At 40.6% G+C, this 12272-nt stretch overlaps 1 protein-coding gene across 2 annotated transcripts in view; it reads left to right on the top strand.

Annotated features, from left to right (window-relative positions):
* Nucleotides 1-12272, top strand: part of NDRG1 (N-myc downstream regulated 1) — a 26450-nt gene that overhangs the window by 7686 nt on the left and 6492 nt on the right. The window contains exons 1-10 of one of the 2 annotated variants that reach the window (XM_017739050.1): nt 939-1058; nt 2549-2654; nt 4072-4192; nt 6488-6550; nt 8115-8175; nt 8628-8714; nt 9879-9935; nt 10862-10965; nt 11359-11415; nt 12222-12272. In XM_017739050.1, the coding sequence (XP_017594539.1) occupies nt 1014-1058; nt 2549-2654; nt 4072-4192; nt 6488-6550; nt 8115-8175; nt 8628-8714; nt 9879-9935; nt 10862-10965; nt 11359-11415; nt 12222-12272 (752 nt within the window). In that variant the 5' untranslated portion in view covers nt 939-1013. Of the gene's footprint in view, nt 1-938; nt 1059-2548; nt 2655-4071; nt 4193-6487; nt 6551-8114; nt 8176-8627; nt 8715-9878; nt 9936-10861; nt 10966-11358; nt 11416-12221 lie in introns of those variants that run through there. The other variant, XM_017739049.1, reaches the window with a different exon arrangement.

Raw genomic sequence — 12272 nt, 5'->3', positions numbered from 1 at the left:
GGAATTATGTTACACAAAAATGCTTACTCTCATTACTGTGTTGAGATTGCCAAATTATTATTTTTTTAAATTAGCTAAGTGTAAGAGAGTAGAATGTGGAAAATATTAATTGCCATCATTATTAATTTCAGCTGTTATTAATTGCTGAAATTGTACTGGCACTGAAAATCTCTTCAGGAGTATTGTATAATGATAATACCCAAATATATATTAATGATGTAGAATGTTATTGGGGCCTTGAGCAATCTGATTTAATGGGTGGCATGCCTGCCCACAGCAGGAGGTTGGAATTAGATGATCTTTAACATACACTATTAAAATATAATTGTAGAAAGGCTTGGGTTGGAAGGGATGTTAATGACATACCCAATGTATACCATACAATCCCGTATTTTCTGTAAAAAACTGAACTTGGTGACACTCGTGCTGATGTAGGAATCCTTTAAACTAAATGTTGCTTATCTACTTTGGAAAATACTAGATATCAAACATTTTAAAAGCCTTGGTTGTGTTGTTCAGAATCATTGTGACTTACACTAATTTTTTAGTCTTTTGTGTTTACTTGAAACTTTAACCCTGGCTTTTAGGAAAGAACTCAATTCTGATTTAATTTAGCATAAGTTTGGGGTGTTCCAGCATTTCAGATGACAAAATGCAAAATGAAGCTAAACAACTCCAAACCTGGTGGAAACAGCAACAGGAAAGACTCTGCTAATTCCCAGGTTTGAAATTTGGCGCTTTTATGTTGTGTGGCAGGGACTTAGTTCATCTTTGATGTCTGACCTCTGTTGAGTATATTCTTCCCCTGATCAAACCTGGCTCAAATCCTATTTAAGAATGACATCCTCGTGAATTAGTCTGTTTTGGTTTCCCCAGCTGGCATTATGGGAGTCATAAGCCTATGTAGGAGAGCAGCTTGTCTATATAACCCAGTTCCATGCTGGGACAAAGTAAAAACCTGCCACCCATCCTCTGTTTGACTTGCTGGATTTGCCACCCTGTTTTGCCTAAGGATGGTCCTGGATGTGGAAGATACAGCTTACTTGATAAGTAATGCAGTGAGTATGCAGAGGAATGAGTCTATAAGGAGATATAAAAGCTGAAAACTAGAGTTTTGATGGAGTATAGTTCAGAGAGCAGCAATGCTCATCTCTCCCCATGTACAAGGGGCTTAGATCTTGATTCAGTGCTTCAGTTGTAACTTAAAATTGATGTAATTGTGTAATTAAAAAGAAACTAGATTAAATGTAGAATGGTGTTGCCTAGAATCCTTATTTTCAACAAAATTTGCAGTGCATTCCTTGTATCAAATTAAGGAGCTGAGATTTAGATTGAATTATTACCTGAGATATTGGAAGAGGTTTTTTAAAAAGGTTTTTGCAGAGGCTGTACACCTCTGATTTCTACAGCATAATTTTAATAGATTTGAATTTAACTTGGATTTTGCCTCTGGGTGTTACTGCCTGGAACAAGTCAAGCAAGCCGTGCAGCAGCAGGCAGTGGTGAATGACATGGATCGTATCTGTGTCCTGTGCAGTAAATAAAGGATTCTGGTGAGATGCAAAGACTGGCTGCTACCTATATAATTCTTTGATTGTTATGTGAGTGTAACTGTACTGTAAAAAAGTGTCAGAAAGAACAGTAAGTTTGTGATTCCCTTTATACACATTGGCAAAATACCAAATTGTTTATATTCATCTGAAGTTCAAGTGCAAAAGAAACAAAAACTTTTCCATCTTTTGTGTAAGTCACATCGAACTTAGAGATCCAGAAGATGGTGCTCAGGGGGACTTTGGTTTGTTAATGATGGTGTCCTTGGCTTTAAGATCAATAAGTAGTATAAACTCCTGTTATCCCAAATAATAGTGGTTTACTTCTTAATGTTGTTTTTCTGATAAGCACCACAATAATGTCATGGTTATTTTGTTCTATTAGCAAACTTCAGACAGTTGGGTTTATGCTCAGGTCTGAACATCACAAGCCGAGAAACAAACACATGGCTGTCACTTTTATTGGGGAAGGCTACTGCCATCACAAGGCTTCACAGTATAATAAATCTTTATGGCAAATAAGCAAGTACAAGCTACTCAATGCTGCTTTCTTTGGGGAATAGTGGTTATTTGCTCAGCTAGAGTTCATTTCCTAGAAATCAGAAATATTTCATCTTGGTGACTTGTACTTTTGCAAATGTTGAGAGTCAGAGTTGTAAGCTCCTGTTATTTTAGGTGTCACTACAACAAACTGCTTTCTTTATGTTTTCTTATCCTGCCTTTTAATGTGGTTAAAGTGTTTAACTATTCCCTCAGCATGTGGTTAGAGCTAGCAGCTTGAGTGCTTCTGTAGTTGTATGTGGGCTGGAGTAGGTGACAGTCAAATGTAAAATGTTATCACAGAGCCCCCACCATGGGGGAGAACAGGGGGTGTTAGCATAGGATTGCAGAGCATACCCTGGGATGGGGCAGGACCTGTGCTTGTGGTCGATCAGGGTCTGCTGCAGCAGCTGTGGAGCACTTGGACAATCCCTGACAGTCTTCCTGTTCTCTCCCAGGAGCAAGATGTGGAGACCGTGCACGGCTCAGTCCGTGTCACCATGTGTGGCACTCCCAGGGGGAACCGCCCGGCCATCCTCACCTACCACGACATCGGGCTGAACCGTAAGTAAGCTTTAATTACCAGCACAGGTTCTGTGACAGCACTGCCATAATCAGAGGTGAGAAAGCAGCAGTGGCTAGGAAACCCTTCCCAGGTCCTTGTTTGTTTGTGTGCATTGGAAGCTGTTAATGGCACCTAACTCTCACAGCAAGTGTAATTCTCAGATTTTTTTTTTTTTTTTTAATCCTTGTGCAGTAAATAATTGGAATGTTTCAGTTAAAGGGGCAAAAGATCTCTGGTAGTTCATAGCAACTGTGTATGAATGCTGCAAAAAAATCTTAAGAGGAGGCTGATGGTATATTACCAGCAGGACTGAAAAAACAACCCTGCTGGGGCTTTGGGTCCTGTCTGATAAGCAGTCTCGTGCTGCTTGGATTTATATGCATTATATGTCAAGTCAGTATGAAATGAGTGCTGGCTTTGTGTCCTTAGCCAGCCTTTTATCTCATCTGTCGTATAATGAGCTAATATCCAGACCTGGTCTAGTTTGATCTTTTGTCAGACATACTTGTTGCACACAATTCACTGTTTCTTAATCAGCTATCAATATTTAAAAACACCTGCAGATCTTGAAAGTCTGGCTATTGCAAGGGGGTGAATATTACTAGTAAGACAAAAAAATCTGCTTTCTTGCCTGTGTTTTGTGGAATTGTCTTTAGTTTTGATTTTCAGTGAATCAGGGCAGAGAAAATCTGGAAGTTAACTTTGAATTAGAGCTTTTTCTTTCCAGAGTTACAAAGTTTTCCTGGACTTGCATATTCTCCTAAAGGTGATTTGAGCTAAAAGCATTTTATATTCTGCCAAGATATTTTGCATATATATTGTGTGAGGACATTCAGAAACACACACAGAATATTGAACCATTTTCTAGGCATCTCAAAGATGGTGCTTTCCACACCAGAAGGAAAATATCCTAATGCTTTCCCCGCATGAATATTTCTTCATAAGATCACCTCAAAACTTGGAGCCTACAGCACTGAGTGTCCCAGAAGGATGATTTTTGTCTTGAGCTGTCTGCAGCATCTGATCACATAATGTTTAACTTCTAATATTTGGGCAAAAGGTCAAGCCACAATCTTATCCTTGAATATTCTTTTTTCTCCATTTGTTTTGACACAATTTTAAAAAAATTAAAAGGACAAGGAAATTGATAATTTAATCTAAGACAAAACCTGGGATGAATACCCTTGGCTACATTTTGTTAGTATTTTAAGTTTGCATAAAGAATATTTTTTTGAGGAATTAGGTGTACCAAGCAAATACTTCTAGTAGGTACAAAAATAACTTGGACAAACCTTAGCTGACCTGATCGATTCAACTTTTCATTAACCTGCAGGATAGGTGAATAAATTATTTTTATAGCTGAAAACTTAGTATTTCCTTCAGCATAATTATTTCATATTTTCTTTCCTTCCCAAGATAAAACTTGCTTCAATCCTCTCTTCAACTTTGAGGATATGCAGGAAATCACCCAGCACTTTGCAGTCTGCCATGTGGATGCACCTGGCCAGCAGGATGGAGCACCATCTTTCCAGGCTGGGTGAGTTCTCTGGGAAAAACAGCCCATGCTTTCATAGTTATCCTCTTTTTGGAAAAAGAGTCTTGATCTTTGATTTCATTAAAAGGTACTTGCAGCAAGCACAGTAGTTGGCTTTTGAACTTAAATCCTGACACTCCATTTCTAAAGTACTGGAGTTCTGGGAGCTCTGTTTGGTTGTGCCAGTTCACAGTAGACTTTGGGGCTGCAGTTTTGTGTTTTAGCTCTGATAATGAGACTGCTCGTAAAGCAGTTCCTTGACAGATGTCTACATCTTGTCAATTCAAATAGTGAATTAGCTTATTTTGTAATGACATCCTGAATAAAAAAATACAAAATTAAACTATTACTGTAAATAAGACAGGCATTAACCTCTACATAATGTCCTTCCTAAATCTGTGGTCTTTGTGAAATGGCAGCACGGTAGATGTTAAGTTGATAACCTACCTGGAAAATCCAAGTTGTTAGGCAATAACAAGGTGATGAACCCCCCCAGAATGTCATATCTGCATATTCCTGACTGTACCACGTCCAATGCTGTAACTCTTGGAAACCTTGAGCACTGTCATTGCCAAAAGGCTTGGCCTGTTTAGGTCAAATGAGAGAGGTTTACCTTGAGATGCCCCTTGGACAGGAATCAGCTTGGCTGAGGAAGGGAGCAGCCAACATGCCAAGGGGAGGATTCAAGGCAAGGACCAGTTGTTCTGTGAGAACTACGTATTAAGGAGCTTATAAGTACTCTTATTGCATGAGCCAGTCTATTTCCCTGCTTAATTTTTAAGCTGGTCTGATGCTGTTGTTAGCTGCAATGCCCCAGTTGTCTATCAGAGCAGCCTACAAAGCTATTTCAGTCATCCCTTCTTTGCATTTGTTTAAATCATGAGCTTTTAAGTGCCTTAGCCCTTGTGTCCTGGACAGGTGTTATCGCTTCTGAGTTGTCAGCTGCAGAGGGCAGCCGTCATGATCTGTGGCTAGTAAAGACTTCTGCTTGACAAAATCATGATGGCCGTGTAAGAAGCTGTATTATGTTTACCTGCCCTTCAACTGGGAGACCAGCATGCCTAAATTAAGTCATAGAATTATGGCTTGGTTTAGAAGGGAAATTTACAGGTTATCTAGTCCAACCCCCCTGCAATGAGCAGGGACAACTTGATCAGATTGCTCAGAGGCCTGTCCAACCTGACCTTGAATGTTTGCAGGGGTGGAGCATCCACCACCTCTCTGGGCAACCTTTTTAAGGGTTTTCCACCCTCATTGTAAAAAAACTTCTTCCTTAGATTTAACTTAAATCTACCCTCTTTTGGTTTAAAACCATTACCCCTTTTCCTATCACAACTGGCCCTGCTGAAAAGTCTGTCCGCCTCTTTCTTATAGGTCTCCTTTAAGTACTTTAAGTAAGTAAAAAAATAAGAAAAGCTGCAATAAAGTCTCCCAGACCAAAGCTGTTGCAGTAACACTAGCTTTTGTCATTACAAGGTTTAATATACCAACAAGAAAATCTAAGAAAATAAAACATTTTGCAGTCCTTGGTGGTTTTTGCTTGTTATATTTTGGAGGCTAAGCTAGAGAATAATTAAGTGTAATTCTGATGGGAAGCAGAGATTTAAATACATCTTAGGCAGATGTTTTCCAGCTCTACTGTGGGTAGATTTTTTTTTTTTTCCACATGATACTCAGTTGAGATTTTGCTCAGAATTTCCTTCCCTCAAAGTTTTGTTTCTGCTTTGAAGAAGGCCAGGAGCAGTAAGAAACAGCTGTTTTTATTGAGCTTTCCTCAGCAGCTTCATAGCCTTTCTTATGCCTTCATTTTCTCCATCAATAGTAATGGAAAGCTGTTCCCATTTATCCTATGGTAATGTTTGTGTCCCTAAAAACATGCATGTAAGTTTTTTGCCAAATATCTGGAACTCACTTCTGTAGTCCCTGATTCTGAAATACAGGGGAACTTTTTTGTGGTGGACCAGCAATACAAACCCAGTGAATGTGGTTGGAAACTCATCTCTCTGGTTCAAACTTTTTCATAAGGTCATAATGTTAACTTTCCTTGGGAAAGATTCATTGTGGTCTATTTTGTTCTTAGACATCCATTGTCCTGTAACACGTAGAACATATATAGATTATGCTCCTGTTTCTGCTAAATTACTTGTGCTTGCTCCTGATTTAAATTCAGCTCGTACACACAATGATCTCATGATGACAGCATTTGCTATTACATCTACAGTGATCACTGTCTCTAAATATGCCAGTGTACACTGCTGGATGTGGTGTAATAACTCCTCAAAAACATGCTTGTCGTAGGTATGTGTATCCCTCCATGGATCAGCTGGCTGAAATGATTCCTGGAATCCTGAAACAGTTTGGGTGAGTGCAGAATTGTTTACTTATTTTTCTCATTCTTCTCTCTGTGGCTCACTGAAAGAGCAGGCATTTGCTTTGGCCTGGCTGTCTGGCATTTTGTTTGCTCAAACTACACTTGTGGTTGTTTTGGATTCCTGTGTTACAGATGGATTGCTTTTGCCTTGGTTTCTGAAAGAGCTTATTTTTTGGCCCTTTTTGAAATGTCTGTTTATTTTTAAACAGGAAGCAACTTAGGAGAAATCCCATGTGCCTAATTTAGGGGCTTCCTCCAGTATTCTCTGCATCCCCCTCGCAGGGGCAGGGCACAGACAATCTGTTCTTCCCACTGTAGCAGCCCACGTTTTCCTGTGTGGTTAAGCAGGAAAAAAAAAGCACAGTCCCATCTGAAGACATTTACTGTTTTCTTTTCTGTGGCTTGAATGTCCTAGGGGGTCTGTCTGACCTCCCTAAGCCTCTTCTACTACCAAGAGCAGATGCCAGGTTACCAGTTAAAACACCTAGTGGCAGTGTTCCTGGGTTGTCTACCTGCACCATGTTTGGGGGTTGTTTTCCCTTAAAGCTCAGCTTTAGTAGGAGCTGTAGGTGAGAAAGATGCCCTTTCTGTGGAGTTTGTGCTCCTGGTACACAGTGGAGAGGGCAGGTAGACACCTCCAAGGGGTTTTCAGAACAAGGAGAGAAAACTTGGCATTTAGGTTTAGGCAGCTTTGGAAAACAGAGGCTGGACCAGCTCCCCAGTTTAGACATTGCTCAGTTATAACCAGCTCTTACTGCAGACCAGTTTACCTCACTACCTCTTTAGGGGATGTGTATTTTTTGAACTGCCTAATGTCAGGCACAGAGCTGTCAGTTCTGTTGCACTGCACAAAAAAATGTGATCAATAACATCAGCATCTTGAAAATCAATTAAACTGGAGTGTATTTACAAAGTCCTAATGAGAATGAAAACTACCCTCAGGTATTTTCCTAAAAGCATTGAATAATCTGTTTTTCTGAGTGCTTTTGTCTAGCCTTCCCTTCCATGTATTCTCTAAGACCTTGAAGGTGATGCTTTAAACCTGATCTCAGTTAATGCAAATATTTGGTTTGTTTCTGCCCCGTTTGGTTATGAAGTTTAAAGTTCATCACCCCAGTGACTGGGTAGCAGGAGATGTTTCCCTGCCAGCTTTCTTTTAGAGAGGAACCAGAGCCCCAGTTGGATAGCTGTGATGGGGAGGCAGGGAGAGTCCAGGGAGGGGGGAGCTTTGTATTCAGGCTGCAGATTTCAGGTCTGTATCTTACAAGTTTTCTGGCAGAGACTAATCATTTCCTCCCAGGATCAGAATAATGCTGTGGCTGCTCAGTATATTTACTTAAAGATAAGTGAGGATGGCTGCTGCCCTGCAATGCACGAGGACCAGGGCCCTCCAAGAATTGCTGGGGCCACTGACGTTGCTGAGGGCTCACAGCTTGCCCAAACTGAGCCCACCCTTCTGTAGATACACACTGGCATGGGAAAGAGGAAGGCTACTGATGTAATTTATTTTTAGCACTCTTCCTCATTTGTCTCTTCTGTTTTATTGCTGTGCAGGCTGAAGACCATCATAGGAATGGGAACTGGAGCTGGTGCCTACATTTTAACCAGATTTGCTGTAAGTTTTGTGGAGCTTCCCTAAAGCCTCAAACCCAATTTCCCTCACGTGTTGTTGTCCCCATAGCGTGCATGGAGAATTCCTGTTCTGCTGTGCCCAGTTGAGTATGCAAGCCAGGCTTTTAAGTGAAATACCACAATCTGCAGGATAGCTAATCCAGAAGACCTAGATTTTCCATTTTAAGGCCTGGGCTCTACCCAGTTAATTTGCAGAAGGTTTTTATAATGGGAGTTCTCTATTTAAACTGAGGGTGGAGAAAAAGTTAAATCCTAATGTTCTCCAGCTGTTCAGTTGAACTGCTCTAATGAAATTTTTTTTTCCCCATACATGTGCTTGTTTTCTGCAAGATAAAACTGGACCTACCACTTTCCTCCACAGGACATTATTTGCTAATTTAATTTTTTTGCTGACTGTCAAGTTGCAAAGGATATCCTAAATCTTCTCTTTTGCAGTTAAACCATGCGGAGATGGTGGAGGGATTAGTTCTCATTAACGTAAACCCTTGTGCTGAAGGTTGGATGGACTGGGCAGCAACTAAGGTAAACATCTTTAAGTTAGAAAAATAAATGTTACTGCAAGCCTGCGGAACATGAGGAGCTTGGCAATCTTGTATGTCAAGGCACGGCTGCAGATACAAAATATCCTGGGGTAACTCCTTTGGGGTTTATTCTTCCATTTGCAAAAATACTTCATACAGAGCTCGTGATAAAAATAAGTACTTTGGGAAAACAGATACAGATACATGTGGTACAATGGAGCTGCTGGGACAATTCTTAAGAGCGCATAACTGTGGGGGAGAACAGTTTACCGAGACATGGTAGTTTTGGAAACATCTTTCTTGTCCATGGCTTTGTTTACCAGCACAGTCTAAAATATGAAGTAGAGCACACAAAAATGTCCAGAACAGCATCTTCCATGTTTCAATCATCTGAGCCTTAGATGCCAAAAGGACTCAGAAAAGAGCATTAGTTACAGTAACTGTGGACAGATTGTTCATACAACCAGAAAATGTTGACATAAAAGAAACTCCTAGGAGAAGCTTGCTGAGCTAGGATGGTAACATTCTTTCAAGGCTTAGTTACTAATTATATTCCCAGGTCAAATTTATCAAAATACTTTGACAGACAAACTTACTTAAATGAAATGTAGTAACTTTTCCATGCTGAAATGAACTTCTGACCCATTTCAATTCTCACCCAATTCCTCACTGCCTGAAATTCTTACATATCTGTGCCTCTGCCTTCCACCTCTCAAGTATTACTCACCTCAAGAGTACAGCAGGTGCCTTATATTCTTGTGTCCTTCCAAAGCAGGAGCACTTACTGTGGGTTGTGAGCTTATGGTACCAGTTCCATCTCATTGTTAGGGTGGGTTGTTGGGGAAGAGAGTGGGCAGTGGGGTTAAATGACACCCATCTGGCTGGTTTGCTTGGTGTTCCTACAGGGAGTGATTCCCTATACACCTATGCCTCTAGTAGTGTGTTCCCTATATAACTGCATTAGTGAAGACATCTGATGAGAATGACTCAAATGTGAACCCCTAAAGGTGTTCTAGTTGGATGGAGGGGCAAAATATCATTTTAGGGTATTGTACATGTAGAGAGAGCAGGGAAACATCCACTGGTCTATTTATGGGTAATTGGAAGGTGTCATTTGTTCAGGGACTGTGTCAGTAGCAGATACTTAGATAATCTTGCTGTTCAGATTTCAGGTTGGACAAACGCTTTGCCAGACATGGTCATTTCACATCTATTTGGAAAGGTAAAGTTCAAAAGATTCCTCTGGTGTATTCAGTCATCTGTATTTACCTCCTGGGGCTGGGAGGAGGGGAAAAGCCTTCACTTAAACAATAAAGGATGAAGTGAAACAGTGAGATAGGATTCACACTTGTGTCCCCAGAATTTTGAGGGTGTGTTCCGCCATGGGTTTGCTGTGTCCTGAGTACTCAAGTGCATCTCAGTTGTGAAAACTCTAGTAGGGGCAGCTCCCTGTCTAGGCAGCCAACACTTAAACGTGAGTATATGGTCATGTTCTGAGCTGAAAAACCCCTCAGTGTTTTTATATAATATACGTGTAACTCTGTGACAGCTGGTTATTAGTGTTAATGGCGCTCTTCAGTGCAAGCCTTATGCAAAGTGCTGGACTGTTTTCTGAGGCTACTTTGCTGTGCTTGACATTGTTAGTAAATGCAATGGAAAACTCCATTCCAGCAGAACAAGGAACTAATCTATAAAGACTTTAGAACCCAACTGTTTGAAAATGTTATGATTGAAGTCCTCGAAGCTTAGTTATTTACTATTGTGAAATTGAGTTCCACGTTACATGTTTGTAAGCCTTCAGCATCTGCTTTGCCCTGGAAACATTTATTAGGCTTCTTACCCTGAATCTTCTTTTTTTGTTTAGTTTAAAACCTCACACTTGTCTGACTGTAACTATCTGCACTGTGTTTTGCAATTGTGAGACTTTAACATTACAAAATCCTGGAGTTTTAAAGAAAATTTCGGTATTGCAATCAGAAGATAATATTAATTCTGGGTGACTTCACTGGGTGCTGGAAGTGGTCCCTTCCCTCAAGGTGCACACACTCCTGTTGTCCAGATATGAGTCTGATACACAACTACTGTGACATGTCTTCAGATCCTTTCAGAAAATAGCCCCTATTCTGAATGATTGTGTCTCCACTTTAGGAAGAGATTCACAGCAACCATGACCTGATCCATACTTACCGTCAGCATATTATTAATGATATGAATCAAACCAACCTTCATCTCTTTGTCAACTCTTACAACAGGTAAATACATTTACCTGATTTCTACCTGGAAACTTTTTTAAGAGGCTGTCCAGCTCTTTAGAGACACTACTTGTGTGGTGGGATTACATGTGTTCCCCCAGTATGAAGTTCTGCTTAACAGTGCCTTTAGGGATCTCAAGCGGTTTGCTTATTGGAGAACGACCTTGTGCACTTGTGGGGTGAAAGATTGTGCACTGGGACTGAACTAAGACATTGATCCTTCAGTCTAAGTGTGGCTCTATATCAGTTATGGAGGCTACAATATATATATCAGATTAAATTAACATGTGAGTGTCTGTACTTTCTCTAAACTAGAAGAATATAGAAGTATCTATAGAATTCCAGTGTATCAAAAGCCTTTGTCCTCTCTATTTTTTTTTTTTTTTTTTTCAGTCGGCGAGACCTAGAAATTGAGCGCCCTGTTCCTGGAGTAAATGTTGTCACCCTTCAGTAAGTATTTTATTTGAGAGGTTACTGCAAGTCAGGGGCTGCCGTTAGGAAGAACTCCTCTCTTCAGATTTGGCAAACATATTTAAATTGAAAGTTAAGTCATTCCCATCACTGTGCATCCTGTCACTGTGCAAAATTTGGGCTTACAAAGTACTTGAGAAGTTGGTGTACTTAGCTTCATGCAGAAATACGTTATAGTTAATGGAAACTGTAGCTCTGAAGGTGCTTGAGCTGTGCCTATACAACCAAAAAACCCCAACTTAAAACCATTTGAAAACCAACCAACCAAAAGTATTCAGGAAGATAAAGCAGGTATGAGAATGACTGACTGACTGTCAGATCGTCTGCTAATGGCTTTTTGCTTATGCTACAACTTATGCAACATAATAGGTGTCAAGTCCTTCCTAGCTCAGCTGCTGATGGTTATGCACAGGAGACTGTTCCTCTGACAATCTGGTTGGAATTGGATGGACAGATCCAAAAGTTGGAGCTCAAGGGCCTGGAGGGTGGTAGGCATGAGACTTTGATGCTGATGCCCACATTCAATTTCTTGTAAAGCAAGGAATAAGAGCACTGTCAAGGGCTGATTTGCTGCCAGCTGGGGAAGAGATCAGGTTCTCAGGCAAGGAATGTCAGTGGATCCGCAGCTAACGCAGGATTTGATGTATGTTTAAGGTGTCCAGAATACAAACCAAATCCTTTCCACACACTTAACTGTCTCACCCTTCCAGAGACACAAAATGCAGCTCAGGGCAAGTCCGGGCTGGGTGGCAGAGATAACACCACTTGTGTGTGCTTCTTTGCAGGTGTCCTGTCCTCCTGGTGGTCGGTGACAGCTCCCCGGCGGTGGATGCTGT

This window comes from Corvus brachyrhynchos, unplaced genomic scaffold (assembly GCF_000691975.1).
Source record: "Corvus brachyrhynchos isolate BGI_N302 unplaced genomic scaffold, ASM69197v1 scaffold187, whole genome shotgun sequence".
NCBI classification, from domain to species: domain Eukaryota; kingdom Metazoa; phylum Chordata; class Aves; order Passeriformes; family Corvidae; genus Corvus; species Corvus brachyrhynchos.
This window is presented reverse-complemented; position numbering and strand designations above follow the sequence as displayed.